The 27,274-nt window shown below is 48.1% G+C and overlaps 1 protein-coding gene across 9 annotated transcripts in view; it reads left to right on the top strand.

The window, feature by feature from the left end:
- Positions 1 to 24,798, top strand: part of ZNF618 (zinc finger protein 618) — a 273,275-nt gene extending 248,477 nt beyond the window's left edge. For all 9 annotated transcript variants that reach the window (XM_054007916.1, XM_054007915.1, XM_054007910.1 and 6 more), the window contains 4 exons: positions 9,080 to 9,124; positions 17,833 to 17,910; positions 21,760 to 21,861; positions 23,164 to 24,798. In XM_054007916.1, the coding sequence (XP_053863891.1) occupies positions 9,080 to 9,124; positions 17,833 to 17,910; positions 21,760 to 21,861; positions 23,164 to 24,677 (1,739 nt within the window). In that variant the 3' untranslated portion in view covers positions 24,678 to 24,798. The remainder of the gene's footprint in view (positions 1 to 9,079; positions 9,125 to 17,832; positions 17,911 to 21,759; positions 21,862 to 23,163) is intronic.
- The last annotated feature ends 2,476 nt before the right edge of the window (positions 24,799 to 27,274 follow it).

Below are 27,274 nucleotides of genomic sequence, written 5' to 3'. Positions count from 1 at the left end.
GCTCTATTTGGAGGTTTCAGAGGATTATAAATATAATGGCACTTTGCACATTACACATCTCAGTGATACTGAATGTGGTAACTTTGTTGTACCTGGAGGCTGTCTCAGAGCTCATTATAAGCTGTCCCACTGGATCAGGGCATCAACTGACAAATGGGGGAGCATGTCGCTATCCCACCTTGCTCTGACCAAATTCTATACACACTTGGGAGGACTCAATTGTATCCTCTTCCTGGGGCTTCCTTCTGTTAGTAACTTAAAAAGGCAGCAACAAAGCATAACCCTCAGCCTAGACAGTCGCCCCTAGTTTGACTGTTTGTAGAGCTTTTCCTGCAGGAACTTCTTTCTGCCCCAGCCGGTAGTTCCCTCAGAGTGGTATACAGCCCCTCTTATTCTCCGAGATCGGAGCTAAAGGTACACACCTGGAGAGACTCCTCATAAATATCTCAGCATCTCTATGTAAGGTTCAATAACCTGACAGCATGATAGCCGAAGCAGAGCCCTACATGTTGTGCCAGATCTGAGAATCTGCCATGCTGCTTCAGAATAATAGAAACATCCTTCAGTTACACTAACTAGAATTGAACAGCTAAAGGATAGAAACCCTCCTGCTTGGGAGATAAGCCAACCACTACCTGCCAGGGGTAAGGAGAAACGTCCTCTTTGGGCAGGTTGCAAATTATCCATCCCAGGGGTTTAACCTTCCCCTGAAGCAGCTGGTACAGCTCTCTGGACCAGTGTATGAAAAGGGAATGGAATGATGTGGGAAATCCCACACACTCCTATGCAGAGGGCTATAGTGAATTGGAGAGAGAGCTAGTTGTTACTGACCTACTGGGTATAATACTATGGGGAACAAACCTGAACAAATGGGGTATTCACTTTATTCTGGGACAGACCAACAAAGGAGTCTGAACTTGTCTCTGTCTCAGGCCCTTGTGCTCTCTAGTCCTCCTGCAACAGCTGGGCAGCAGCTCCCACGGGTCCTGGCCCCTCTTCACGTCACTGGTGTCCAGTCTCCTTGACCCGCAAAGCCGGGCCGCTAGAAATGACTGTAAAGTCTTTCAGTTCATATGAAGTGCTGGGCTCATCGGCGTGACAGGCAGCACTTCTCTGACGTGGCCCCTTCCTACCGGACAGATCCACTCCCTGAGTCAGATCTCCTGCCTTTAGCACAAAAATATGTAGCTGGGGTTTCAAACAGGTTTACGCCAGTTAGGTGCGCAGCTTTGAAAGCCAATAGGATGTGGGTGCCTAATTCCTCTAGGCACCTGGAACCTCCAGCCAGTGTGTATTACTTCGTCATTCTTGTGAGCCCTGCAGACCCACTCAGCTATGGGAGCAGGAGCTGAATTATCTTCCTTCCTCTGCATCATCATCAGAACTGTTCTCAAAGTCAATTAAAGACCAATGAGTTATACCTGCGCAAACTCACTGACAGGCGTGCACAGGGGGCTTAATCTGTACACAGTCGTCACTGAGAGCATGCAGGCTGCAGAAACTTTTAATGCTGGGGAATACACAAGGAAAGGACTCTCAGATTGGGGGGAGGGGCTGCAGGACTGGCAGTTAGGGAAAAAAATTATTTGTAAAATGAGCATATTCGATGTGCAGCCTTAGATAAGCTTGCAGCCCTCTCATGCCTGTTTTATAGCACAGTTACCAACTTTCACGCGGTAAATAAGCACCGTGACTTTCACAATAAGCTAAAAATCAAACTAATCCCATTTCAAAACAAGGCCAAAACAAGCCAATCCCTAAGAACCCCAACACCCTATGTGACTAGATCCCCCGGCGTGCAGTCTGGGACTATGGTGGGCTCCCTGTGCACCCCTGACTCTCACCCCTCTTGCCCCTGCTTGCTGGGAGCCCATCAAAAAAAAGAAGCAACAAGCTACAAGCCAAACAAGCAACAAGCCAAAAACTAGCCAATAAGCAACACACAAGCCAATTAAATCAAAAACAAGCCCAATTTCTGCATTTTTTTCCGTGGGTTTGGCACATCTGTTTTATAGTCACTTTTCAGGTAGAACTCGGAACACCTTGTGACCAGCTGTAGGAGAGTTGTGTTGTAAAGCTCCGAGGCTACAAACCTGTTCTCTTGGTTTAGAATTATAGAATATCAGGGTTGGAAGAGACCTCAGGAGGTCATCTAGTCCAACCTCCTGCTCAAAGCAGGACCAACCCCTACTAAATCAGTCCAGCCAGGGCTTTGTCAAGCCTGACCTTAAAAACCTCTAAGGAAGGAGATTCCACCACCTCCCTAGGTAACCCATTCCAGTGCTTCACCACCCTCCTAGTGAAATAGTTTTTCATAATATCCAACCTAGACCTCCCCCACTGCAACTTGAGACTATTGCTCCTTGTTCTGTCATCTCCCACCACTGAGAACAGCCGAGCTCCATCCTCTTTGGAACCCCCCTTCAGGTAGTTGAAGGCTGCTATCAAATCCCCCCCTCATTCTTCTCTTCTGCAGAGTAAACAATCACAGTTCTCTCAGCCTCTCCTCGTAAGTCATGTGCCCCAGCCCCCTATTCATTTTCCTTGCCCTCTGCTGGACTCTCTCCAATTTGTCCACATCCTTTCTGTAGTGGGGGCCCCAAAACTGGACGCAATACTCCAGATGTGGCCTCACCAGTGCCGAATAGAGGGGAATAATCACTTCCCTCGATCAATGGCAATGCTCCTACTAATGCAGCCCAATAAACCGTTGGCCTTCTTGGCAACAAGGCACACTGTTGACTCATATCCAACATCACATCCACTGTAATCCCCAGGTCCTTTTCTGCAGAACTGCTACTTAGGGCTGATCCACACGAACCCCCCAGTTCGAACTAAGATACGCAACTTCAGCTACGTGAATAACGTAGCTGAAGTCGAAGTACCTTAGTTCAAACTACAAGGTACTTACCGCGGGTCCACACGTGGCAGGCAGGCTTCCCCGTCGACTCCGCGTACTCCTCTCGCAGAGCAGGAGTACCGGCATCAACGGCGAGCACTTCCGGGATCGATTTATCGCATCTAGACAAGACATGATAAATCGATCCCAGAAGATCGATTGCTTACCGCCGAACCTGGAGGTAAGTATAGACGTACCCTTAGCCAGTCAGTCTCCAGCCTGTAGCACTGCATGGGATTCTTCCTTCCTAAGTGCAGGACTCTGCACTTGTCCTTGTTGAACCTCATCAGATTTCGTTTGGCCCAATCCTCCAATTTGTCTAGGTCACTCTGGACCCTATCCCTACCCTCCAGCTTATCTACCTCTCCCCCCAGCTTAGTGTCATCCGCGAACTTGCAGAGGGTGCAATTCATCCCATCATCCAGATCATTAATGAAAATTTTGAACAAAACCGGCACCAGAACCGACCCCTGGGGCACTCTGCTTGATACTGGCTGCCAACTAGACATCAAGCCGTTGATCACTACCCGTTGAGCCCAACGATCTAGCCAGCTTTCTATCCACCTTACAGTCCATTCATCCAGTCCATACTTTTTTAACTTGCTGGCAAGAATACTGTGGGAGACCGTATCAAAAGCTATGCTAAATTCAAGGTATATCACGTCCACCGCTTTCCCCATATCCACAGAGCCAGTTATCTCATTATAGAAGGCAATCAGGTTGGTCAGGCATGACTTGCCCTTGGTGAATCCATGCTGACTGTTCCTGATCACTTTCCTCTCTTCCAAGTGCTTCAAAATGGATTCCCCGAGGAGCTGCTCTGTGATTTTTCCGGGGACTGAGGTGAGGCTGACTGGTCTGTAGTTCCCCAGATTATCCTCCTCCCCTTTTTTAAAGATGGGCACTATATTTGCCTTTTTCCAATTGTCCAGGACCTCCCCCGATCATAGGGTGACCAGATATCCCGATTTTATAGGGACAGTCCTGATTTTTGGATCTTTTTCTTATATAGGTTCCTATTACCCCCAACCCCGCCCCGATTTTTCACACTTGCTATCTGGTCACCCTACCTGATTGCCACAAGTTTTCAAAGATAATGGCCAGCGGCCATTAGTTGATGTCAGGAGGGGAAATTAATGTGGAGAACAGAAATCAGTGCAGCAGACAATGCAAAAGAAACACAAAACATGAAAAAAGGGGAGACTGTTCTGGGTAGCATTAGGAAAGTCTGTACTCTGTACTCTGTCTGTACTCTTGAAAGTGCTTTAAATACTGATGCATTGTTACCCCCTCTTCCAGCCCCTTGAAACAAATCAAATCACTCTCAGGGTTCTGTTGAGTCAGCTTGTATCTGCATTGCAACTTTAGGAACACCTAAAATGAACTAAGAAAGCCCTTCACAAAAATAAACTGGAGTTTTCTCTGGTCAGCTTATCTCTTTACATCATGACAAGCGTTGCTGTTGTGTCTCTTTTATGTTAGTAGCTTATGTCTGGCAGGCTGCAGGGAGAGTGTCAGCGGGCTCGCCCAAACCAGTGTTAGGACCACGAGAACTGAACTACACCAGTAAGCCTTTCAGGGCCAGCTCTCAGTGTGTTGGTGCCTTAGGTGGAGAAGAAAAGAGAGGATGTTTCTTCTTGGTCAAGAGAGCAAAATATCCCAGCAGTGTGTGAATTTCAGAATCCAACTACTGCACCATAAACACCATCTGTGGTGAACTCTGGAACACGGGCTGTCATGCAGGCCATGGAGTGAAAGCAATGAAATGTCACCGTGTGACTGTGTCTTTCTTGTTTCATCCCCCCCCCCCCCTCCTTCTCTGTATTCTCGCTACCTCTTTTGTCTCCCCCAGTTTCATTCTTTTTCTCTGACCTCCACTCATTGCGTCCTCATGTGCTGTTTCCCATTCTGCCCTCCTCTTTGGCTCTTCCAGCCAGCCACCTTTTTCTTTCATTCCTTTGTACTCCCAGGAATGAGTCCAAACACATATTCTCATTCAGGGGGGAGGGATAGCTCAGTGGTTTGAGCATTGGCCTGCTAAACCCAGGGTTGTGAGTTCAATCCTTGAGGGGGCCACTTGGGGATCTGGGGCAAAATCAGTACTTGGTCCTGCTAGTGAAGGCAGGGGGCTGGACTCGATGACCTTTCAAGGTCCCTTCCAGTTCTAGGAGATGGGATATCTCCATTCCTGGTGACTGTCGGCTGTGCAGACTTGCATTAGTGACTCTGAGTGCCAGACAGTGCTCTGGTGCCATCCGGATGCCAAGCTGTAGGTGGAGACCTGGTTTGTTAGCAGTTAGTCTCTTACCTTCTTTCCATTCCTTCTTCCCATAAGTGGTGGGGGCAATGTGGGACAAGCGACAGTGTCATTGGTGTGCTGTGCACGTCCCGTGAGCCGCCGATACAAAGCTCTGGAGAGGTAACTGGCACCTTCTCTGGGTAGTGCTCCTGATGCAGCTTTTCCAAGAGGCACTGAAAATTAAAGGCACAGCCCCGGCTGCCAGGGAACGGCTGCGGGAGGGAGGGAGGGAGGGAGAGAAGTGGTGCCCAGAGATGTGCCCTTGGAGGCGAGAAAGAGTCAGGGTGTGACATGAGGGCAGCAGGAATGGTGTGTCAGGAATTGAGCTTCGCAGGCTAAGGCAGCACGCTATTCTCTGTTTGTAGTGTAAAAATCTTTCAGGGGACTCGAGGCTGTCAGCTTGAAACTAGCCCAACATTGTGATTTTTGTTGAAACCAGCTTTTGTACCCTGAGCGTGACTGAAAGGTTTCCATGGCGCTTTTAAAGTATTGTCCAGTGGAAATAGCAAAACTCTTCCCTCTGCAGCCCAAACAGCCTGCACTAAGAGCCTGGAAATGACCTGGACCTTGCTGGCTTTCATCATCTGAGATGAGAGAGGGGCCGGAACGAATCAAACCGCCTGAGTAGTGAGAAGGGAATTGGCTGGTTGGGATTCACTCACCGTTAACCATTTACAGGCCAGTTTGGAGCTAGGGCTCGGCCATGCCTGAGAAGGAGTCTGATGTGTGTTGTTCATTCATTTCAAACTGGTTTTTACATCCTTAAAACCTTCCTTTTGAGAATTCTCAGGGCCCAAAAATTGTTTGTGATCAACCTCCTGTTACTGGAACAGTGCGCTGTGTTCGGTCATTTGGACCTGCGAGGGGAAGAGAGGGAGGAAGAGAGCGCCGGTCAGGCAATCACACATGCATTCACCATGTGTTTGATAGCACAGTCGCACACACCAAAGGGGGGGGCACTGGATTGGGACTCAGGAGACCTAGGTTCCCAGGTCCACCGCTGACCTGTTGGGTGACCTTGGACAAGTCATTCCCCCTCTTTGGCTCTCCTGTTTCTTTTCCCGTCCTTTGTGTTGTCTAGTTAGACAAGCTCCTTGGGGAAGTGCCCAATCGAATGCAGCCTTGATCTTGCTTGGGGCTAGTAGGCTCCTCCATGATACCAATAATAACACCATCACCCAGCAGCGCAGGTGGGCATGGAAGCCGTCCAGGATGTATGAACGCTGTGCCACTTCTGTAGAGGAAACCAAGGCTCTGTACTTGGTCCTGGCCCCAAAGATCCCCTACCCCACCCCGGCATGGGAGCATCAGCAGCTCCCTGGTTTTCCAGGCGAATAGAAGCAGCTGGTTGCTTTGGGGCTGCTCTCAGCATGACCAGGCTACAGGGGACCCCGAGTGGATGGATGCTCTGACAGTTCAGCCTTCCCATGCAGCAGGCTGTGCTGGGAATGGCTGTGATGGGTGGGGATGACATGGGGGAGGTGTGATGCTGAGACACAGGAGCATTGTAAAGATTACACTGTATAAGTGTATAAACAGTGAGGGGGTTTAGTCATTGGAACACACTCCCAAGGGACGTGGTGGCTTCTCCCTCTCCTCCTGTCTTCGAGACCAGGTGCCTTTCTGTTCTGGAAGGTGCTTTAGTCAGACCCACGTTATTGGGCTCAATACAGGGGTAACTGGGTGAAATGTAAAGGCTTGTGTTACACAGGGCTCCGACGAGAGGATCTAATTGTCCCTTGTGACTTTACACTCCGTGAATCCATGAACAGGGACGTGGGTCCAAAGAGTGGCCCGTAGTATGTTGCAGACAGTGGTGTTTTCTGCAAGATCCAGCCCATATATCCAGAGGCGATACCGTGCTGCTAGGGTGTGGGAAGGAATGGTTGGAAAGCAGAGGAGCTCGGATTTGAGTTTGGCCCTGGGAGCATGACAGGGTGAGGCCACGTGGAATGATGTTGGATCGAACTCCTTTGGCTCTGCTACCCTCCTGGGCCAGATTAGCTGCTGGGTGGAGTGTAAAGTTTTCATTTTGACCTACAAAAGCCTTACTGACCCTTAGGGCAGTGTTTCCCAAAGGTGGGGCCTGACAAGGGTCTACATGGGTTGTCTGTCATTTCCCGGGCCCCTATGTGTGCCCCAGAAGCTCTCCCACCTCCCTCCCTGTTCTCACGTCTCTGGGCTGGGGCAGCAGGCAGCAGTGTGGGGAGCAGCATTCAGGCAGGAGCAGCATGAAGGAAGTGGCTGGAGCCAGTGAGTGGGCAGTCAGCTTCCTGGAAGCAGGAGGGTGCAGGACTGGGAGAGCCAAGCAGGGGGCTTGGGATGGAGCTGGGGAGGGGAGGGAAAGGGAGAGGGGTCAGGGAGGTGGAGTTAATACAAATTCAGTATTGCTGTTGCACAGTTAAAGGATTTTTTAAAAAGTAGCCGTTTCTGTCTGTGTGTGGGTACATACAGTGTGTGCGTAATGTCTGTCCTTCTCAAAGGCTCTGTAGGCCCAGTCTAGAAGCCAGTGGAGAGTCTTCTCCATTGACTGCAATGGACAGCCTTTGTGCATCATCAAGTAATAGAAATGCTTTAAACAGTCAGCAGTATTCTGTACCGTATGCTGCACTGTGTATTGCATCCGTCCATATCCTCCCCGTAGTGCTACCAATCCATCCATCCATCCATTGTCAACTGACCTTGGCCCCCTGCAGATCAAAGCCCTCTTTGGCATGGCATGTCTTTATCATGTTAAAATATTTAGCAGGAAACTTGCCGTGCTTGGCCAGTGAGGTTTGGCAAGAAAGGCCCCGTTACTCACGTCTAGCTCCCCAAGGCTGCACCCTCAGGGACTGCACCCCTGAGAGCGTCACGCACTGATGCAGCGATTTACAGTTTTCTCAACATGGGACAGAGGCCAGTTCACAAACCCTTTTGAGTGACCGAATTAACACTGAAATGGATTCTTCTCCCTCCACAGAGGCTCAACACGCAGAGGTTCCCCACTAGTGGCAGTACTGCCAAGCCTGCAGCTGTAGCAGGCTGCCTCGGATAGCTTGAAATGTCCAATGCTCATGCACCGGGATGTGAAGTACAAGCTGCTTTAGGTCGACTGAAAGCTAGTTGGGAATTTGGGATGTCTGTTCCTTTTTATCACAGCCAGATCTTGAGGGGAGGGGAAAGCATGCAAGATGCCCCATGTCATAGGGAACTTCCACCCAGTATTCCCATGAGCCCCCACAAAAGTACACTAGTTTTGGATACAAGACTTGTTACCTACCCAAGTGCTTCCTCCAACTGTAATTTAACTCTGCTCCCGCTTTATGGGGGGAGGGATAGCTCAGTGGTTTGAGCATTGGCCTGCTAAACCCAGGGTTGTGAGTTCAATCCTTGAGGGGGCCACTTAGGGATGTGGGGCAAAATCAGTACTTGGTCCTGCTACTGAAGGCAGGGGGCTGGACTCGATGACCTTTCAAGGTCCCTTCCAGTTCTAGGAGATGGGATGGAATATTCCCTGAGCCCGAGAGGCCTAGGAGTTTGGAGAAAGAGTTGGAGGAAGATGCACACTGAATCTTGGGGTTTGCAGCCAGGGTCTCCCAGTCAAAAGGACTTGTAAGGGGCCCCAGGTTTTCTGGGGCTGGCACTGACCACTGTTGACTAGCCCCATTACTGTATAGCTAGCATTACAGTGTATCTTCAAAAACTGTGAACATTTCAAAATAGGAATTCCTCAGACTTTGAAAGAACCAGCTCCTCAGTCCTGAGACAAAGTACAGCGCTGTACAGGTAATAATTTCCTGACTCTGGAGGTGTGGTGTAGGAGTAAGGATAAAGGAACTGAAGAGGATGCAACAAGGTCTCTGCCAGTCTCAATGTTTACATCTCTTTCTTTTTTGCAGAAACCGCAAGTCCCCTGATTTCAAATCCTTTCCCGCTTTTACAAAGTAAGTGTGATGGATGTTTGTGGTGCTGTCTCCACCCAGCCTTGGTGGTTGTCCTGTCCTGTTAGCATTTTTCATGAATAATTGTTTTTTATTACTGGTCTGTGAGCCAAAATATAAAAAGCATCACTTCTGTCTGTGGCTCTTAAGGGTTTACATGAGAGAGACACGAACCAGTGTCGTAAGGGGACAGTCAGTGGCTGCTGTGTCGTTTTGGATCACTTCCAACCTTTGAGTGTCAGGTTTTATCAAACATGGCAAAGACACATGTTCTAATAGACCAAGGCTTGAAGTTTAAAAATGAACCCATTTTTGAGTTACATGTATATACCGGAAAATGTCTCTTAATGGCTCGGCACGTTGAGCTCTTAGTGATGTAAGAATGGGCATTGTGCCACTGGCCGACTCTTTGGTAATGGGTCAGTATTTAATATACAGGGATTTGGGTTGCTCAGTTTTTAACCTTGACTCTTAGGAGTGGTGAAGCCGTATATTCCAGAATAGACACCAGCATTTCATCCACATGCATGATTAAGGTACATTCAGTCATTCCTGCACCCCATGTGCACACACACAATCTTTTCCTTAGATTTTAGCATGCACTTGTCCAAGCATGCCCGAATTTTAAGGCGTTGGTGGCTAAGGAGCCTGCCTGGTCTCTCTGCTTGTCTGGAATGCTCTGGTTCAGTTGCAGATAAGTAAAACAAAAGACCTGGCATTTTTACATGGCCAGAATTTAGACCTACAGTCCTTCAAAACACAATTTATCTCATTGTTTCCACTTGATCTGAACTCTGCAACCAGAGAGAGAACGAAATAGAGGGTTGACCCTTGAGAGGATTGTGTTGTCCTATGGCATTCCATCATCCATATCTCGTTGGGATTATGTAGAGTAGCAGATCCAATTTCATAGCAAGCAATTGGGCTACTATTTAGCTGAGCCTGTCTTTGGGACCTACAAAGCCTCTCTGATTTTGGAGAGTCTATTAATCGGCAAAAACTAGTTTTCATTTTAAAAGCTTTAAGCAGATGAGCTATATTTGAATGTGCAGGCAGCTTGCTAGGGCTGGACATTTGTTGTGGTAACGTTTCCCTAAGAGCCACGGGACATTCTCTCTGTTTCACTCTCTCTCACTCCCAGTCACACAGGTGGAAGATGAGCCCCGAGGATCATTTTAGGCTAATGCAGGCTGCTTCCTGGCCATCAGCTGAGGCAGCTCTTGTAGTGAGTTGCCAATGTGAATTCTGGCTGTAAGGCTGGGGAGAGAAGGGCAGTGCATTGAGAGGTGGTGTGGTCTGGTGAACCGATCTCTCAAACTCATCCTTATTTTATTCTAAATGAGTAAGTAGCACAGGAGTGGGGAAAGGAGAGATTTGAAGGAGAAGACTTTCGCACGAGTAGCAGGGCCAGCGAGGTCGTTGCAGGCCTAAGGGGCAATGTGCGAGGCAGTATTTGAAGGACCCAAAGGGAGCATGAAGATGAGTGTGGTTGGTGAGAACATGGCCCCGGCGGAGGAATAGCAAGAGGGGAGGAATGATTGGTAGACAGGACAGAGCTGGACCCAGGAAGGTGAGGTGGGGAGTTGGTATTAGAGGTGTATGGAGAAGCGAAGCAGGGGGAGGAATCAGAAGGTCAGCGCAGTGAGAGGTGATTTTGATTCCACAGGGAGCAAAGATGCTAAATTGTTTCCCCCAGTTTCAGGCAGGGTAAGGGGCGAATGTTGATGCCTACCTCACTGCTTTGCAAAGGCTTGTGATCCGTCCCCCTGCAGATTGGCTGTATTTTCTAATCCCTTCGCAGGCCGGGGGAGAGCCATAGAGACCAGCAGCCAAATGGATGGGACAGACTGAGGATTATGAACAATTTCAATCTGAACTGACTCCAGAGGCTGATAGGAAAAGATTTTAAGGGGGTTAAATGATTAAGGGGTTGATTTATATGGAGGTGGTGATGCAGCCGGGAGTTTACCTAGGCAAATGGAGCAAAGCTTGGGGTTTGTAACAGTGTCAGGATTTGTGTTCACCTTTCCTTAAGATGTGGTTAGTGGATAAGTAGCCAAGAGACCTCCATGCCGCAGGGCAACTGACTGATGAGTATGTGGGTATCAGGTCTAGTTATCAGAGGAAACACAAGGGGAAATGGCCCATACATGGGACCCCAGAGTGGGTGTTCCCCAGATACAGGGAACAGGTAAAGCCACTTAGGGGAGAGGACTTAGTGCAGCGAGGGAAAGGACGCCTGAGAGGGGCCCCCGGGCGAGTGGGAAGAAGCGGTGCCATGTCTGTAACAGACTGGGTCACATGGCCTGGAATTGCCCAGTCTCTAACCACTAGTATAGTTAGTGTAGGTGACAAGTCCTCGTCCGTGCTGATCCACAGAGGATCCGAGTGGTCACAGACGCCAGCTATGGAGCCTTGGCCCATTAGCTGGTGCAGTAGCAGTTCATGCTTTTTAGCTCTGGAGGGTCCCCGTGTGTCGGCCAAGAAAACGGCTGCTTCACACGTCCACTCAGGAGGACCATGGCTCCAGAGGGGCATCCTGCATCTCAAAGCTGTGGAGTAACTGTATGACTCCCCCTCGGGAGGGAGGGAGTTACACAGCCGACTCCTCTGGAGCATACGATGCAAGTTTAAGCCACAGTCCAGCTCGGCTACGTGGTCAAGCTCAGGGGCAGATGGAGACAAACGGCTCGGCTCACTCACAGGAGCTGCAGACTGCCTTTGTAAATGGAAACGAGTAGTTGGGAGAATGAGGGGCTCTTCCCTCCCCCACCCCCCGCCCCGGCCAGGGAACAGAGATGGGAAGCTTAGAAGCCCTCCCAGGTGTCTGTGAGAATGCACATGGGCTTGGGTTGGTGGGGGGGAGAATTCTGCCCTATTCCCCACACAGTGTGTGAACCAAGCTGGCTTCGGTGCAAGGACTCTGAGGCCACCTGGAATGGCTAGGAAAGCAAGTCCGCTGCCGCCCCTTATCGTGGAAACTGGGGTGTCTCCACAGTAGAGCCTGACGCGCAACCATCCTGGAGATGGGGTAGAGCGAGGAACTGGTCTCTGGAGAGAGAACGAAGGATTGTCACTCAAAAGGGAAATGGTTTCCTCATACCCACGTAGCCTAGCATAGGGGACCGACACCCTGAGAAGGCATGCCAAAGCTGGGGGCCCCACCTGACAATGGGGAACCAGAGCCCAGGAGTTACTGCTTGGTTAACACCAGCTTTGTGGGGGGGCCAGGCCTGTCTTGATCACAGGGGTGCTGCCTAGAAACCCTAGAGTAAAGCCATGGTGGCTGGCACTGTAGGGGATAAGGGCTCACTGCCTGCCTGATGCCCCAGCAGACAATCAGATGAGAAAGTGGTAGGGTCAGGTCCCAGCTTCAACCCAGAAGTTCTGTGTAATGGGGGCATGTGAGGGCATGTGAAATCTTCCCATACGTACTGTGACAAAGTTCCTCCTCTATCTTGGTGGGTCCTGCGCTTATTGGTGGATTTTCTTGCCTCAGAGATTCACCATGTGGGTTGGAGAACAGCTCAGAAACCTTCCTCTCTGGAAGAACCCACAGTCCAGGTCAATTGGAAGGTTTGGGGGGAACCCGGGCCCACCCTCTACTCCGGGTTCCAGCCCAGGGCCCTGCGGACTGCAGCTGTCTATAGTGCCTCCTGTAACAGCTGCATGACAGCTACAACTCCCTGGGCTACTTCCCCATGGCCTCCTCCAAACACCTTCCTTAGTCTCACCACAGGAGCTTCCTCCTGGTGTCTGATAACGCTTGTGCTCCTCAGTCCTCCAGCAGCACACCCTCTCAGCTCCTTGCGCCTCTTGCTCCTAGCTCCTCACACTCACACCACAAAGTGAAGTGAGCTCCTTTTTAAACCCCAGGTGCCCTGATTAGCCTGCCTTAATTGATTCTACCAGCTTCTTCTTAATTGGCTCCAGGTGTCCTAATTAGCCTGCCTGCCTTAACTGGTTCTAGCAGGTTCCTGATTACTCTAGTGCAGCCCCTGCTCTGGTCACTCAGGGAACAGAAAACTACTCATCCAGTGACCAGTATATTTGCCCTCTACCAGACTCCTGTACCCCACTGGTCTGGGTCTGTTACAGTACCCATCCAGTTTGGTCCAAAGGGGGTGATAGCAGATGCTGGCACCTTTCAGCTTCGATGCGGGGAGATGGAAACGGTGGGGGCGAAGGACCTGTCTGGCTTTAAGATTAAGCTAGATAAGTTTATGGAGGGAATGGTTTAATGGGATAACGTGATTTTAGTCAAAGGAACAGCGTGCCATCGCTGGTAAATAGTATAATGGCCAATGAGGGTCTGGCTGGAGACTCTTGCCTACATGCTCGGGGTTCTACTGATCGCCATATTTGGGGTCGGGAAGGAATTTTCCTCCAGGGTAGATTGGCAGAGGCTCTGGAGGTTTTTCGCCTTCCTCCGCAGCATGGGGCAGGGATCGCTAGCTGGAGGATTCTCTGCTACTTGAAGTCTCTAAACCACAGGATTTGTGGACTTCAACAGCAGAGTCAAGGGAAAGGGGTTGGGACGGCTTTGTGGCCTGCATCATGCGGGAGGTCAGACTAGATGATCATAATGGTCCCTTCTGACCTTAAAGTCTATGAGTCTATGAGTGACATATTTGGAGCTGCTCTGTAATAACTTCTGAGTATTGTATTCTGACCTGGTTATGAGTGGATGAATATGCTGGCATAGTTTAATAGGGGGCTGTTCAGAAAAACAAAGAGGAAGGAAAAGAATGACTCAGCATAAGGTTCGAGAACACAGGAGATCGCAAGAACTGTGGCAAATTGAAAAAAGAACATCCTCGAGAGGGGTGTATTATTCAGGGGAACAAAATTGAGATTCAGGGACCAAGTAAGCGTGTCTGAAGAAGTGGACATTACGCCTATAGGCAAGATAGAAATGTGTGCAGACTGCTGACTGTTTTCAAATCCTTCTTTTCTAATTGCTTTGTTCCAAGTGCAAAATAAGGAATCCTCTGGTTTCAGAAGGCTGTCAACACTGCTCTCAGACTCCGGAAGGGAATACGCCCAGGCGCTCTAACTCAAACAGATCTGCTGGGAAAAGAACGGTTGCTATACAGGGTATTGTAGCCCAGGGCCCAGTCTAGGAGTGGGAGAATCACAGAATTCCAGCCCAGGAGAGGTAAAGGCACAAAGCCTGGTACTTGAGGGGGTGCATTCGGAGGGGACAGAGAGGAGGGAACACGTTCACCTAGCACTGTGACCATGACGGGGACATTTTGGGTAGTCTGGAGGGGTGTAAGGCAAGTGACAGGTAGGTCACAGAGGTTTCACTAGCCTAGGCAAGAGTCCAGGGCATGACACTTCTGTAGCAGGGCAGAAAGGAAAGACTTCAGAGATGTTTGGGAGGAGATCAATGGGAGAGGAGTCAAGAATGATACCCGGGGGTGGGCCATTCCCAGCAGGGATGGTGAAACAATCTCCTCTGATGGGGAGGTGAGGAATTGAGAGATAGCTGGACAGCATGAAGGGTGGGGAGTGGAGAGAGACTAGCAAAGGAACAGAGTTCAAGAGAAATGGGTAGACAACAAAGGGAAGGGATAACTAGGAGAAAGAAGATGCTTTTTAAAAATAGAAAATTTGAGAATTTAAAAAGAGAAATGACAAGGAAAAAAGAAAATAGGTGTGGAGTCCAGTGGGACGAGATGAGTTTGGAAGGAGAGATGAAGAGGATAAAGAATTGAAGGAAATAATGAAGAAGAGAAGCATGCAGCTTTAGGGTACTGGATTTAGTGTAATTGATTTATGCTCTTTTATTGTGCTGTACTTCCCAGAAAGATGTCCTGTATCTCTGAGTTTGGGGTAGAGGAGAGGGATGGGTTTTTTGAGTGTTTATGTTCAGGATCCTGTAGAATTCTGCAGAACTTGCCACAGAATTTACCCCTTGATACAGAATTGAGCAGCAGAATTCCAACTTTTTAAATTTTATAATACTTTTTTAAAAGTGAAGAAAACTTTCAAAATATGAACCAAATAGAAATTAATGCAGTGCTGTCTTCCTGAGTCTGTCGGCAGCCTGAAACAGACTCTGAGCGTTGTGAATTGCCCCATTCATGTTAATCATATTGACTCTGAAACCTAGTGATAGTTTACTAGTTGCCCTTGTTAACTATTTCACTGCTGATCATTTTACTAGAAACTTCCAGTCTGTATATCTGTCCCACATTCCCAAACAGCTTCCCACTCCACCTCAAGTGCCACAACCCCTAAATGCCTTGTGTTCAGTTGCCAAAGCCTCCTGCTTTCCCCTAACAACCATTTTGATTTAGTTACAATATTTCCAAACTTCCACACCATCTTGAGAATGTGGCGGGAGCATAAAGGGAATGATGTCAAATTAAATGAAGGGCTGAGCTGAGCTGGAACAGCCTCAGTGTTCCCCTCATTTCAATTGGACAGATGCTCGTATAGCTTCTGTCTGTTGTTTCGCTGGTGTGTGTTTAATCCCTACGGTTGTTTTCCGATGCCTCAGCTTCCTAGGTTTCTGTGCAGGGGGCCTGTAGACGTCCGGACTCACCCCTGCGGCACCTCCTGCTGGTCGTCCAGGGAATTAGCTCACCAGCCTCTGGAGCGCCCTCTGCAGGCCAGTGATCCGCCTTGTCCTCTGCACTGGCCCCCGTGTCCCTCCCAGGACCCCAGTGCCCCTATTACTGGGATGCTGCCCCCCAGCAGTACCCCACAGAGCTGGGTCTCCCCTCCCTGGGGAACCCCCACCCACTATCCCCACCTTGCCTCAGCACTAGGCCACTGCCAGTCACCAACTAGCCCCTGCTCCCTGGGGCAGACTGCAGTGTAGGCCACTCATCACTGGCAAGGAGGGTTTGGATCGGCTGCCTTGGCCTAGCCCTGAGCTGCCCTCTGCAACCCCCAATACCTGTTGGCCTAGTACTAGGCCGCAGCCTGGGACTTTCCAGGCTGGAGCTCCCCAGCCTTTCCTCAGCCCTGCTCTACTCAGGTACACTATCTCTAGCTTGCTGCAGCCAGGCCCTTCTCTCTCTGCACTCAGAGAGAGACTGTTGAGCTCCTGGCTCCCAGCCTCTTATACAGGGCCAGCCGAGACCTGATTGGGGCGTGGCCCAGCTGCAGCTGCTTCCCCAATCAGCCCAGCTTAGCAGCTCCCAGCCACAACCTTCCCCCAGGGCTGTTTTAGGCCCTTCAGGGCAGGAGCGGGGTAAGCACCCCACTATAGGGCCTTGTTGGTTTTCCCCCTCCCACCGTATGCAGCTCTGTTCTAGTTTCTGTTCTTCACTATCTGACTGCAGGGTTGTAGCCAAGTTAGTTATGCCTAGAAAGTGAGTGTTCTGGACCTTTTGAGATGCTTGCTAATTCCTTTGTGCGTATGTGATTTGCAATGGTATTTCTCAGGAATAGAATGTAAGATCATATTTTTCCCTACACGTGTAGATAAACATTGGTAGTATATTTTAGCAGTGAGTATTACTCTGTGTATGCCCGAGAGAGTCCATAAGAGTCATTTATATGCAGAGTATACATTCTGTATCCAAACTACTGTTGTGAAGTGTAACACCACAGACTAATGGTGCAGATGTGCTGGCATAGATGAAGATGCAGAATTAAATTGCCACACTGACAACATTGCTATACATGGTGTCCTGATAGCACATCTTGTGATCAGTGCACGACGACTAATACTATTATTAAAACTAAGCAACGGCAAATATACTTGTAGGTCAGCTCAGTAAAAAATTATGTTTTCCATTTACTTCTCCTTGTCAGATTGGAACTAAACTAGCATTCAGCTCATTAGTGGTCCAAGTGTGAGTCTGTACACACATTCCTACTGACTAAAGACATAGTTTTAACAGCATTTCCATCTCTCTGCTCTGACTGGCAGATTAGCTGTGATGCTCTGCTCAGGCCCCTGGCGCAGCTCCGTTTGCTTTGCTGCACTCCTGCTCAGACCCTCAGTACACCCTAGCCACCCAATGCTGCTGTGCCACTGCCCAGGGCAACCAGCCCACCTTGGTCTGAGCTTGACTGCTGGCCAGAAAGCTGCTTGCCCACACAACACTCCTACTTGTGCCAGCTTCTGGGTAGCAGGATTTCTCACAGCCTGATGCCCTGCTGGGAGTGCCAAGCTCAGAGCTCCACCCCCTCAGAGCTCTGCCTTTCCCTCTGGCCTCGTCTTGCTCAGGAAAGGAGGCAGAGGCTGGAAATGACAGAACTGCTTCTAAAATTAAATTCAGTGAAAGACAAAAAAGACTAGAAAGGAACTAAAAAGAGACCAAGTCTCCAGAAGCGGTAGGTTACGGAACTGGGTATTTTGTCAATGTGTACCCGTACTAAAGCCCCAATCTTGCAGACATTTCGCATACGCTTAACTTCAGTAGTAGTCCCGCTGACTCCTAGGGGACTTCTCGCAGGAGTAAAGTTAAGCACAGGCATCAGTGTGTGCAGATTTAGAGCCTAAGACCGTAATTCAGGAAGTCACATGCTTAAGTGCTATCCTGAATCAGGGCCTATTACCTAACTCTGGGCTCAGTTCTGCAAACCCTTATTCACATGCGTAATCACTGTAAAGTGAGCAGCTCTTCTGACTAGTGGTTTGCTGGCTTGGGCTCTCAGGCACAACAGAGTTCCATTATGAAATGTGCATATGTGCTATTTCTCCGCACGCTCCGTGTGACTCTTCTGACCTGATCTCTCCCACACAGAACCTTACACCTGTGGAGCTTGTGGAATCCAGTTTCAGTTTTATAACAATCTGCTGGAGCACATGCAGTCCCATGCAGGTAAGCCAGGCACTTCCGATTTATTTTTAAAGACTTCAGATAAAGCAGAGAATTAAATTCTGCACTGATTCCTCACACTGACCCAGTTGTGTGTCCATAGAGCTTCCTGTGTTTACACTTTCCAGTGTGCCAGTAATTCTACCTCTTATCTGCAGAAAAAACCTAGAGACCAGGGAGCACAAGGCAGTGGCTACAGGAGTGCCGGACTCTCCGATGTCTGGTTGTGTTTGTATCTGAGGTCACTTTTCAAAGGAAGATTGAAAGCATGCATGGCATTTGTGCAGAGCATATCAAATTAAATCGCTCCTGTCTCATTTAGCCCTACAATATCCAGGTACTAATCAGTCACCTCTCCTATTGGGGTCAAAATTCCATGGGCAGATGAAATCCCTTGTCCCCTCGAGGCAGTTATCCTAAAACTGAGAGATGGCTCTTGTCCCACAGATCCTGTCACATGTTTGTATTGACTAGAGCTCTATGGGGGATGGAAAGTCCATTTCACGAAGGCTTTCACGATTTCCACGTTTAACTTCATTCCTATAGAAACAAACTGTGAAATTTCTACATTCTCCATGAAAGACAATTCTAGGAAAAAATCCGTTTGGGGTCAATCGAACTGTTTGAAAAAATCAAAAAGGGACATTTTGACATTGTCCAAATTTTTCCCCCAAAAAACTAAACTTGGGTGAAATTGACACGCTTTCGCGAAGTGTTCCACCTTTGAAACTGCATTCTCCAACAGAAAAGCCTTTCTACGTTTTTCGACCAGCTCTAGTATTTACCTTGTGTGTTTGCACTGGGAGAATCTCCATCTCTCCTTGCACTTGGAACACAGTGTAAACACATAGCGATTGCCACGACTCTGGGGAGAATCCCTGACTGACAGATGGGGTGGGAAGGGATAAGGAGAGAAGGGGGGCAGGCAGGGACATGTGCAGTGAGGGAGGAATGGCAGTTTGAAGGCCAAATGTGAGTAAGGGTTTCAGAGAAATGATCATCTGCAGACTCTTCCTCTTCACTCCATCACATGTTCTGCGCTAATAAACTCACAGGCCTCGTTTCTGTATGTTCTGTGGCGTGTGCGTTATTAGCTTAGGATACAGTTGTGTTAACAGGAAGCTCCCTTACGTGATTTTTATTCCTACTGAGCTGTGCCCTCTGTCACCTCACCCAGCTCTCTAGATACTTATAAATCACAGTGATCTGATTGGCCGCAGCCCTCAGAATGTCCCATCCCCATGTCCACAGAAAACATAATACCCTCCCTGCCCATCACCTAACTTAACCCTCCTCTGACGCCTGTCCCTTGCACCTCCTTTCTGCCTATCTTGGATCTTCATGTGGTGCCTATCGCATCATGGTACATTAGCTCTCCCCACCTCTGCCCCTGAGGGAGAGTTCGTCTTCCCTCCCATTTCCCACTAAGAGTAATAGTGGCTTGGTATGAATTACTTTGTATTTATTATCTGGGTTTAAGTGGGGGGCAAGGCAAGGAGGGTGCCATTGCTAAAGGCAGCTTTATTTATTGGGATGTCAGATTCTGAAGGTGGTAACCAACCAGAGCAATGGTTGAATCAATATAATGACCACAGTTACTGAGAGAGACCCCGTAGTCGCGCAGCCAGTGTGGAGCGCTGCATAACTGAGAAATAAAGGCAGTTGCAGATGAGTGTCTGTACTGCACCCCTGCGCTCTCAGTGGCAAGGACTCTCCGGCATACTGTTGAATGAATTAATTGCATAATCAGTGACACACAACACGGCTTGTATCCCTTCCACAGCTGGACTGAGGAATCTGGCGTAACTGTCGATTGTCGAGTACAGTATAACTGTGCCCCTAGTAGTAGCGTATTGCCCTGAGGCATGTGGGATCTGGTATAACTGCACATTGAATGCATTTGTAGCCATGCAGAAATCCAGTTTAACTTTCATAACATTTGTAGTAAATGTCTAATCTCTTTCCACTCCAAATGAGGAGTCCATTGGTTCCTCCTCTGTAAGTGACTGAAGTCCAGGAACATGCTGCTAGCCCTGAGGAGTGAGAGCAGGGGCTTGTTGGCACTTCAGTGATTCTGGAGGCTAAAAGGGTAATTAGGGAAGATTATAGCTACACAATGGGAAGAAGTGATTAGAATGTAAATTGGAGGCTGAGATGCAGAACTAGAAGGGCAGAATACAAGGCAAAGGAATTTGTTCTGTAATTACACAGTACAATATCCAGCTTTCACTCCCTTTAGGGTACTTTGTTCAGGTCGAGTGCTACCATATAATGCCTTTTCTGCAATCTAGTGCTAAAAAATAAAAAGGACAACTAGGCTGAACCTGGATTAAAGGATTGGAGGCATGAAGAGAAATTAAAGAACCATGATCTATATAGTTCACAACCTGACTGATAAGGAGGATGAAACTGAAATGCACAAATCTTATTAACTCCGCATTGAACGCCAACGGATAATTGCACATAATAAATCCCCTACTATTATGAAATAGATAAAGGAAATACAGTTTTTCCCCTGCCAAGACCAGAAGAAGGCTGACATGTGAATGGGCCTTAATGGAACAAAGTTAATAGCAGACATGAGGCATGTCTCATTAACCTACCAGTACATATGCAGAGTTAATGCCATTTCTGATGTTTCCTATGGAGCAGTTAGAATAGACAAACTTTGGGAAGAACCAGTCATTTCTGATTCCTAGTTTATCATGTGGGGACGCCTGCTTCTTCTTTCTCGCCAACCCCCTCTAGAGACCTGACATACTAGTAGCCTTTCCCCCAGCTGATTGCTGTCTTGGAGCATGGCACTGGGCCCTCCAAACGCTGGACAGTCCATTCTGGACACACCTCAGACATGTCGAGGGACCCATGACATGCCCACACCAAATCCCTACCCTGTTATACTTGATCTTCTGCTGCAGAATAGCAGCTTAGTTAGCCAGGTTGTGTTCTGGTTCCATGTTCAACCATTTCCTGTATCGCCTTTAAACGAGTTCCCGTGGGATGTTGGTCCAGTGTGTTGCCAATGCAGCACCCAAACAAGGTGCCTCTCTCCCAGCTTCCAAACTCATAACTCTCTTTTTCTGTCAGGCTGCTCCTTCTCCCATTAGCTCACTGCAGGCTTGTGATTGGTCCAGTGGACTGCTTGTCCAGATCAACCCATGCAGAAGCCTCCCTATTGGCCACAGCAGAGGTTTTTAGTTCTTTCAGTCCCTGACTCCACACATACTGCTGTAGGTCATGCCTCCTTGGTATGTCTTCTGTGCCCCTCTCATGTTGGCTAACCCACCTAGAGATTGATGAGCCAGCCGGCTACACGGTCACGTGAGGCTCTTTTCGCTCGTGCAGTAGCCCATTCATTAATATCCAGAGGTCCCAGGTTAGCTCCCCACTGCTGATGACCCACCCAGCGGCATGGTGTTACACTGGGATTGGGGTCAGAGCACCGTGGCAGCCATCTTAGCTGTAATCCTTTTGGTAGGGACTCAGACGGGGGCTACAGGAGCTGGGAAACCCAAGTGGAAATTACATGAGGATTGGTTGTTTTCAAGCCTTATGATAATATTGTTCTCTACTGTGGGTAATATATATATTAAATGCAACAGAAAATATAATAAATTGGTGTCATACTAATTAAGGAAAACAAAAGTAAATGTTAAGTAGTAAATGGAGATTTTCCCCTTTTCTGTTCAGCTCTCTTTATCCTGCTGTCTTCTGGAGAGTCAGCATTTCTCGTAGCCCCACAATCCATCCTGGCACATGGCCGGCTGTGTGTGTGTGTATGTCTCCCTTAATATCGTGAGGAAATGCTCCTCTTACGCCTCTGATTAACTCTTTCTTGTTTATGCCCCACAGCTGACAATGAGAACAATATTGCCTCTAACCAACCCAGATCACCTCTGACTGTTGTGGAAGAAAAGTGGAAACCACAGCTCCAAAGAAACAATGCCAATAATAGTATGTAGCCATGTTTTCTCATTACATTTCCCTGTAGGCCTTGGATCAATGGCTCTGTACCTGGTGGGGTCACAGCAGTGGTTCAGGCAGGTCGAAGCCCATGTCCCGCACCTGTCGGGAGTACTTTTCTCATGTATTTTTTCTCAGCTAGTCACACCAGATCTCAGGTGCCATTAGCATCCTATAAACTATTGTACTCATTCGCACTAAAGCGCCTTTGAAATGTGGGTAGAGGATATCTGGAAACTCCAGGAGAAGTGGTGGAAATGTAGTCATGGTAGGAAAAAAGCTGAGAGAGAGCTCCTGTCTCCGAACTCATTAACAAGACTAGCCTTGCTGGGAGTCGTAACTTCTGGTCTGAGTCTGGATTTCCTTGCTGTAGGGAAAGAGATCATTGCCCTAGGCATCACCAGAGAGTTACTGGCAGCCAACAAGGTTCTAGCTCAACCACTGATTCGCTACCGGACCTTGGGCAAGTCACATGATCTTGTGTTTCAGTCACAAACCGTGTGGGAAATGGGGGTATTTTTAAAAAAAATAAAAGCAGCAGTGATAGAATACCTCAGCCGAGCTTCCCTGCGGAAACAAGATGCATTAAAACCCTAATATTTTGTGTACTGTGGTGTGTCCAAAAATGGCAGACACAACAATAAAGCCCAGCAGCTGTCACAAAAACTAGACAAGAGCTAGGGAAGGAGAAAGAAAATCTTAAACTACACTGGTGTTCAGACCTGTACATTTGACCAAAAAAGGCAGACTTCTTGTACAGACAAAACTGAGGTAGATGCAGCTCTTATTAAAATAATGTGATGCTAATGTGAGTCCTGAATTCTAAATAGAAGAAGAATGGAAAGGCCAACCTAGCACACTAAGCATATCAGGTGAATCGAAGATCTAACGGCTAACCCTGTAAACCAGGACCATCCTTGATTATAACTTAATTAGACAACTCCTAGATCAGTGCCACAGAGAGGTCTCTGGGGAGGGACAGAGGGCAGCTGCCCAAGGCCATGAGGACAGCTGAATCCTGCATAATCCACTTTTGCTGTGCTTCTGTTACTGAATCAGGGAAAACATACTGATAAGCTCCTCTCTGCTATAAGCAAGAGAAAAAGTCTATCATTGGATCAGCCTGAATCTAGAAGCACTTTGGTATAGAGGCCCACTGGATATCCTAGGTTCAGGAATAGATCTGTACCTGCCATACTCTGGGCAAGTGCAGAGGAGAAATTCTGGCCTTGTTGTTCCTGTTCCTTGGGTAGAAGGAATGATCCTGACAAGTTTCTTTCTGTTTTTCTGCAGCATCTGCAAGTGGTTCAGTAGCAAACAGTGCAATCCCGGAGAAGGAGCGGCAGAACATTGCTGAAAGGCTGCTGCGAGTGATGTGCACCGACCTCGGAGCTTTGAGTGTGGTGAGCGGGAAGGAATTCATCAAGCTGGCCCAGACCTTGGTGGATAGTGGTGCTCGCTACGGTGCTTTCTCTGTCACAGAAATCCTTGGCAACTTCAACACACTGGCGCTGAAGCATTTGCCTCGGATGTACAACCAAGTGAAAGTGAAAGTCACCTGTGCCCTGGGCAGCAATGCCTGCCTAGGCATAGGTGTCACTTGCCACTCTCAGAGCGTTGGCCCTGATTCCTGCTACATCCTGACAGCTTATCAGGTTGAAGGCAACCACATCAAGAGTTATGTCCTGGGAATTAAGGGTGTGGACATCCGAGATAATGGTGATTTTATCCACCACTGGGTGCAGAACGTGATGTCTGAGTTTGTGATGTCGGAAATCAGGACAGTGTACGTCACAGACTGCAAAGTCAACTCCTCTGCGTTCTCCAAGGCAGGCATGTGCTTGCGTTGTTCGGCCTGTGCCTTGAACTCAGTCGTGCAGAGCGTGTTGAGTAAGCGAACACTACAGGCTCGCAACATGCACGAAGTCATCGAGCTCCTGAATGTCTGTGAAGATTTGGCAGGATCCACGGGCCTCTCAAAGGAGACCTTTGGCTCTCTGGAGGAGACGTCTCCCCCACCCTGCTGGAACTCAGTGACTGACTCCCTCCTGCTTGTCCATGAGCGTTATGAGCAGATATGCGAGTTCTACAGCAGAGCCAAGAAGATGAACCTCATCCAAAACCTGAACAAGCATCTTCTCAGCAACCTGGCGGCCATTTTGGCCCCAGTGAAACAAGCAGTGATTGAACTGAGCAATGAGAGCCGGCCCACCCTGCAGCTGGTACTGCCCACCTACGTGAAACTGGAGAAACTGTTCACTTCCAAAGCCAATGACGCTGGCATAGTCAGCAAGCTTTGCCACCTCTTCCTGGAGGCATTGAAGGAGAACTTCAAAGTTCACTCTGCACACAAAGTAGCCATGATCTTGGACCCTCAGCAGAAGCTGCGGCCAGTCCCACCATACCAGCATGAAGAGATCATTGGCAAGGTCTGTGAATTGATCAATGAAGTGAAAGAGTCCTGGGCAGAAGAACCAGAATTTGAACCTTCTACCAAGAAACCACGGGCAGCAGGGGAGGCCCCGCCAGCTCAGGAAGAAGAGCAGTTTGGGAAAAATGAAGTCTACGATTATTTGCAAGAACCCCTCTTCCAGGCCACCCCTGATCTATTTCAGTACTGGTCATGTGTTACCCAAAAGCATACGAAACTAGCCAAGTTGGCCTTTTGGCTCTTAGCAGTGCCTGCTGTCGGGGCCAGAAGTGAATGTGTAAATATGTGTGAGCAGGCGCTCTTAATCAAAAGGAGGCGGCTGCTCAGTCCAGAAGACATGAACAAACTCATGTTTTTGAAGTCCAACATGCTTTAAAACTGTCTTTTAATTAAAAAAAAAAATTAAAACACTGTTCCAAACAAAGAAAAGAATTTAAGTTCTAAACACTGTGGACCTCATTATGAAAGCCCCTGGAAACCAAGTGCTTATATATATGTGTGTATGATTTTATATATATGTGTGTGTGTATATACACACACACACACACACACATATATATATATATATATATAAAATATAATAAAAAATTAAGTTTCAGAGGGAAGCCGAGCACGTGTCAGACACAGCCCTCTGCCAGGAACGTGCTCCGTTCCGTTAGCTAGCATGTGGACTTGACAGACTTTCTAATGTTTTCAAGTGGGCACACCAATGGGAGGCTGACATTCTAAAATCTTCAGGCAGCTGCGATCTAAAGTGACTTGAAGTTTCTTTTATTTCTCCTCCACCCCACCTCTCCTCTTGTCCCCTGGGCCACCTTGCCATGGATAATCAAACAACATTGAATAGACCAGTTCTCCACTGGGCTTTGCACCTATGAATAACTGTACACCTTGAGGGCATTCGTTTGTAGCCTTCTTAACATATGTTGCGTGTTATGAAGGCAGCTGTGTTTTACGAGCACTAGTATCTCTAGAAATCAGGAAGGGAGACTTTAAGGAAACACATTTTTTTGCATTTTAATATAAGAAAAAAATATATACTCTTCTGTCTCCACTCCCATTTTTGAGTTTAACGTTTTAGTTAGTGATTTTACCTTTGTGAGTTTGATTTAGAACTGAGAGAAATTATTATGGCAAAAAGTGTCTGTTATGTTTTATAGAATTTTTTTACAAGATCAACTTTTTTCTGAAGTCCCACTGTAAACTAGCTCATCTCACCTGTGCATCTTCTATAGCAGTGGTTCTTAAATTGTTCATAGAGTGGAACAAATCTTCACAGAGGGATTATCATGTCAATACCTCCTGTCCCATTGAGGACCAACAACATCCCTGTGGGAACTGCTGCAATTACTTAAATGGTGAAGTAACATTAGCAAAGTAATGCATTTTTAGTGTCTTTCAATATACTTTAACAGCTAGCCCAGTATGACTGGGCAGGTCTCTGTGGACCACCAGCAAGTGATCCACAGACCACCAGTGGTCCCCAGGCTTCAGTTTGAGAACCTCTGCTATACAACATTTTTGTAAGCCTTCCCCGTACACGTGTCAAAACAATCTCACGTGGTCAAGAACAAACCAAGGTGTATGATCTATCAGGAGAGCAGAGGTCATCAGTTTTCAAAATGTAGGGTTTGAAGGAAGCTAAGATAAGCGTATGGGCTTCTGAATGTATGTGCTCCCACTTGAGTGCAGGGTACCTTCTCGCGTTATTCTGAATGGTTTCCTCTGCTAGCACGAATGTCTTTTAAATACCTATAGTGCATTACACTACTTGCTACATTGCTGAATCATTCTGGCTGGTAAGGTCCTGTGACCTTAAAACTTCCTGTTCACTGGCTCTTCAGACAGATAGCCCATTCCCACCTGCAGTATAGGAGATGGTCATAAAACCCAAGTGTCATGAGTCATTTCTGCCGGCAGACAAGGCGAGCTCTCTAACGGTACGTCTGTACTGCAAAAAGCCACTCTGTGCAGTAAGTCTCAGAGCTTGGATCAGCTGACTTGGGCTCGCAAAGCTTGCGCTACAGGGCTAAAAATAGCAGTGTAGATGTTCCTCTTCGGGCTGGAGCCCAGACTCTGAGACCACCTCCACTCGCCGAGTCTCCGAGCCCAGGCTCCAGGCCAAGCAGGAACATCTACACTACTATAGTCCAGAGGTGTGAACCGGAGTCAGTTGACCGGGCTCTGAGACTCACTGCTGCTGGAGCTTTTTTGCAGTGTAGACGAATCCTGAATGTCTGCACACAAAGTTGAGTGGCGTCACACCTGACCTCTTAGATCTGGTGTTCTTGGACAAACTGAATTCTCCACCAAAGGGATTTGGATCCCAATGGCAAAATTAAGTAAATTCCTTCTTGATGCATCCTCTCACACTTCAAGCACTTTGCTCCCTAGTTGGAATCACTGGTGACAAGAGACCGGTTTTTCAGATGTATGTGCCCAGATGAGTCTCTAGAGCAGTTCAGTTGGTAACACTATCAACTCTGAACTGAAAGGTTGTGGGTTGAAGTCCCTGAACAGGATGTGGGTATGTGTTGCATGCTGACAATGTACTACTGGGGACAAAGGAGGCTGCTGCACACTTAGAGGTACCATCCACTGAACAGACATTAAGCCAATATTCCTTCTGCCCATCTCTGGTTGCGGTGAGAATTAAAGATACCAAGACACTTGTTAGAAATGGAGGATGAAGCCCAGAGTCCTGGCCAATAAATCTGTCTCCTAGTGGAACAAGTTCTAACGCCCCATGTGAACACACATCGGTTGCAGTTTGCTTGCAGTCACTTGCACTCCCAGTATCTAACACTTCCCCTTCAGACACCTAGATTATGAAAGGCACTGAATGATGTTCTCTGTGGCCTGTATTGCTCAGAGCTGGGAGAGTTCTCTCAGTAGTGACCCCTGCTTTTTCCAAACACATCGAAGGACAGCCCTGGGTCTGCAGATATCTTTCCCAGCAGATCTCTGCCCCTT

The sequence above is a fragment of the Malaclemys terrapin genome, chromosome 17, assembly GCF_027887155.1.
Source record: "Malaclemys terrapin pileata isolate rMalTer1 chromosome 17, rMalTer1.hap1, whole genome shotgun sequence".
NCBI lineage: Eukaryota > Metazoa > Chordata > Testudines > Emydidae > Malaclemys > Malaclemys terrapin.
The sequence above is the reverse complement of the archived record's forward strand: the minus strand, read 5'-3'. Positions and strand labels throughout refer to the sequence as shown.